We start from the raw sequence: 4,249 nt of genomic DNA on the forward strand, positions 1-4,249 counted from the left end.
CGGCTCCGGCAGCCATGCGCCAAAGACTGCAGCACCGGAGCTCGCGGTCCGCAGGCGCGGCGGACCCCGCCCCGCACGGCTGGCGCGGGAAGGCTGCTCCGGGCCAGGAGCCCGCCTCTGCGGCGGCTGAGCCGGGCGCCCAGTGGGTGCGCTCGGGCGGAGGAGGGGCCTGCGGCCATGGCACCGCCTTTGCCTGCCCGCCCCGCCCCGGACCGCTACTTAAGAGGCTCCCGCACCGCCCCCGCTCCAGTGCGTTACTTACCTCGACTCTTAGCTTGTCGGGGACAGTAACCGGGACCCGTGTCCACTCCTGTTGCCTGCGCCTGCTGACCCGTAGCCACCATGGTGAGTGGACCGTCGACTTGGCTAGGGAAACGGGGGAAAACGAGCCGGGGCATCGCCAAGGGCTTCTAGCTGGAGAGGGCTGCCCCACCGCTGTCCATTTGGAGGGCGAAGAGCGAGGCGGGAGCCGAGGGTGAGAGTAGATAGACCTCGATTTGTGGAGAAAGGCTGGGGCCCATGAGGAAGGGGGCCACCGCCTTTTATTCTGAGACTGTAGAACGGGATGGCGGGGCGCTGGTTCTCCTTCACCATGGTTAGCGCTCTCATTTAGCCCTAACTTCTGGGCTCCGCGCCCCCAAGACCCTGCAGTCTTTTCCCGCGCATTCCCATCCCCCTCTTAGAGTCGCCCCAGCCTTTAGCGAGCGCGCGCGCGGGCTCTCCCCGCCCTCACTTCCTCCTCAGCACGAAAACCGGAGGCGGGAAGGAACTGCGCACGCGCGACCGTTACCTTCCCGCCTGGGAGTGGCCGGGAGCCCGCCACTGCAGTAGGCGCGTGCGCGCTGGGGCGCTGCAGGTCTATGACTGGAGGGCCTGTTTCCTGTTACCTGGGTTCTCGTTTAAAAACTAAGGAGTAAGGTGAATGTAGAGAAGGACTCCTTATCGATGTGCTGCACTGCACCAATATCTTAAGACAACTAGCTCTCAGCAACCTGTAAAGGCCATCTGTCTCTCCCTGCCGCTGTGTTAGGAATGCGTGTGGGAGCAGGTGGTGGTGATGGCGGTTTTGAGGGAACAGAAATCGGATCTGGGTCTCCGATAATCCCCTGCTGCGTCGTGACAGGTGTGGAGATGCCGAACTGAGCTTCACGCCTGCATGAAGCGAAGATGGTTGGCCATGGCTGCGCCTCTGCAGACGTGGCTTTTAAGAGCTTCTGCAGCTGCGCGATTCCGCGAACCGCAGAGGGGCGCGGGCGTGCGCGCCCTGAATTGCTCATTCATCCCTTGCCGCAGAGCCCCACCCCTCGTCCCTGCGGCCCGGCATTTCCTCTGCACTGCTCTGGCCACGTGCTTCCTGTGCTGGGAGCTGCCCGGAAATCTGGCCACCTACTCTAAAATGGCATTCTGGGCTCCGGGCGCTAGATGGATGACCTCCTCTTTATCTTGATCCTCAAAGGAGGAAGCAATGACTAAGCTCTATTCTTGGTTTAGAAAGAGGCCTTCCGGATTTAGACGGGGAAAGGAAATTAAGTAAAAGCAATGTATATCAGAAGTATAGCCCATCTACCCTAGAGTTTTTTTAAAAGCATCCCATTTTAAAAGCAAATTTAAGACTAGGTTTCCGTAAACATTTAGCATTTTTGTTAAATGTCTTGTGGGTTTTGTGTGTGTGTTTTAATGCGTTTTTTTTTTTTTCTCTCTGTCACAGCGTGAGTGCATCTCCATCCACGTTGGCCAGGCTGGTGTCCAGATCGGCAATGCCTGCTGGGAGCTCTACTGCCTGGAACACGGCATTCAGCCTGATGGCCAGATGCCAAGTGACAAGACTATTGGGGGAGGAGACGACTCCTTCAACACCTTCTTCAGTGAGACAGGCGCTGGCAAGCATGTGCCCAGGGCAGTGTTTGTAGACCTGGAACCCACAGTCATTGGTGAGTTGACCTCAGTAGCTTCAATGAGAATCCTGGGGATCTGGGACAGGTGTGTCCTGTGGGCTCCACTGATACCCTGGGATGGAGCAGACTTGTGTGTGTTGTTAATGATGGGTGGCTGCTTCGTTTTCCTTTTCCAGATGAGGTTCGCACTGGCACCTACCGCCAGCTCTTCCACCCTGAACAGCTCATCACAGGCAAAGAAGATGCTGCCAACAACTATGCCCGAGGTCACTACACCATTGGCAAGGAGATCATTGACCTTGTCTTGGACCGAATTCGGAAACTGGTATGTGTATTCTCAAGAATAAAGTAAATTAATGAACCAAAGAGAGATATTTGGAATATCCTTTTTTTTTTCCAAACACAACTGAAATGCAATAGTGAGGTTAATTATCCCTTTATAGTTTAAAGTTCAACTAAAATATGGACTATTTGATGTCATTTGATAAATACTCATGAAGATAATTTTAATAAAATGCTGAGTTATTTAGGGAAGATCTTTTTTTCTTAAGCGTTTCTTGTCAAAATACAATCTTAAATTTTTGGGATTAATATGAAAAGTGGAAGTCTTTTTACTATGATGACATCAGAAAGAGCAATAACTATGTTTTTTCTGTTCCTCTTTTAACAGGCTGACCAGTGCACAGGTCTTCAGGGCTTCTTGGTTTTCCACAGCTTTGGTGGGGGAACTGGTTCTGGGTTCACCTCCCTGCTGATGGAACGCCTCTCAGTCGATTATGGCAAGAAGTCCAAGCTGGAGTTCTCCATTTACCCAGCCCCCCAGGTTTCCACAGCTGTCGTTGAGCCCTACAACTCCATCCTCACCACCCACACCACCCTGGAGCACTCTGATTGTGCCTTCATGGTAGATAATGAGGCCATCTATGACATCTGTCGTAGAAACCTCGACATTGAGCGCCCAACCTACACAAATCTTAACCGCCTTATTAGCCAGATAGTGTCCTCCATCACTGCTTCCCTGAGGTTTGATGGCGCCCTGAATGTGGATCTGACAGAGTTCCAGACCAACCTGGTGCCCTATCCCCGCATCCACTTCCCTCTGGCCACATACGCCCCTGTCATCTCTGCTGAGAAAGCCTACCATGAACAGCTTTCTGTAGCAGAGATCACCAATGCTTGCTTTGAGCCAGCCAACCAGATGGTGAAATGTGACCCTCGCCATGGTAAATACATGGCCTGCTGCCTGTTGTACCGTGGCGACGTGGTTCCCAAAGATGTCAATGCTGCCATTGCCACCATCAAGACCAAGCGCAGCATCCAGTTTGTGGACTGGTGCCCCACTGGCTTCAAGGTTGGCATTAACTACCAGCCTCCCACTGTGGTACCTGGCGGAGACCTGGCCAAAGTACAGCGAGCTGTGTGCATGCTGAGCAACACCACAGCCATCGCTGAGGCCTGGGCTCGCCTGGACCACAAGTTTGACCTGATGTATGCCAAGCGTGCCTTTGTTCACTGGTACGTGGGTGAGGGCATGGAGGAAGGCGAGTTTTCTGAGGCCCGTGAGGACATGGCTGCCCTTGAGAAGGATTATGAGGAGGTTGGTGTGGATTCTGTGGAAGGAGAGGGAGAGGAAGAAGGAGAGGAATACTAATTACCATTCCTTTGAGCCTTGCAGCATGTCATACTCAGCTTCAGCATTAGCTGACAGGCATAAAAACTTTCTGACTAGATTGTCTTCGCTTTCAGCTGTGATCATGTATTCCTTTTCCATGTGTGTCTGTAACACTTATGTCCTGTCTCAAAAGTAAAGATTTTAAGAAAGCAAATAGAGTTCTGTGCTTCTTCTAAATTGGTTTCTCCACTTTTCACTCCTATACCTGAAAGCCTGCCACTGGAAGTAATACCAAGGAAAGTTAGGTTTGGGAAGGTTTTTAATATCCTACAACTATGACTGCTGTGTAAAGAAGCCTGCTAACCTATCAGAATTAATGACCAGGTAAACATTTGGTTGGGGGAATATTTGAGCAGAAAGATGTAAAAACTGTTTCCTACTCTTTAATGATGGAAGGAGGAAAGTTGCAGGATCAGAATTCCCTGCTGAGCAACAAAACAATATGAAACAATTGAAGAGTAAGCCATACACCTGTGGAAGAACAGCTGCTTTACAAGGGATGATATGGCAACACTTGGAAAGGTTAGGACAAAGTTAACAATTTGTAGCACTGGGCATAGTTTACATTCTTTCCAGTATATAGTGTGGCTATATCTAAAGCCCACTATAGAAGAGAGAGGTTAAATCTGCCTAGAGAAAATACATTTTTAAAGCTGAGGAGGCACATGGATTATAAAGGTCT

General features: G+C 51.3%; 1 protein-coding gene across 1 annotated transcript; it reads left to right on the plus strand.

The window, feature by feature from the left end:
* The first annotated feature begins 217 nt into the window (after positions 1 to 217).
* Positions 218 to 3,721, plus strand: LOC128048812 (tubulin alpha-1B chain). The gene is made up of 4 exons (XM_052641252.1): positions 218 to 345; positions 1,709 to 1,931; positions 2,072 to 2,220; positions 2,566 to 3,721. The coding sequence occupies exons 1-4, from the start codon at positions 343 to 345 to the stop codon at positions 3,544 to 3,546; spliced, it is 1,356 nt and encodes a 451-aa protein (XP_052497212.1). The 5' UTR covers positions 218 to 342; the 3' UTR covers positions 3,547 to 3,721.
* The last annotated feature ends 528 nt before the right edge of the window (positions 3,722 to 4,249 follow it).

The sequence above is a fragment of the Budorcas taxicolor genome, chromosome 5, assembly GCF_023091745.1.
Source record: "Budorcas taxicolor isolate Tak-1 chromosome 5, Takin1.1, whole genome shotgun sequence".
Lineage (NCBI taxonomy): Eukaryota > Metazoa > Chordata > Mammalia > Artiodactyla > Bovidae > Budorcas > Budorcas taxicolor.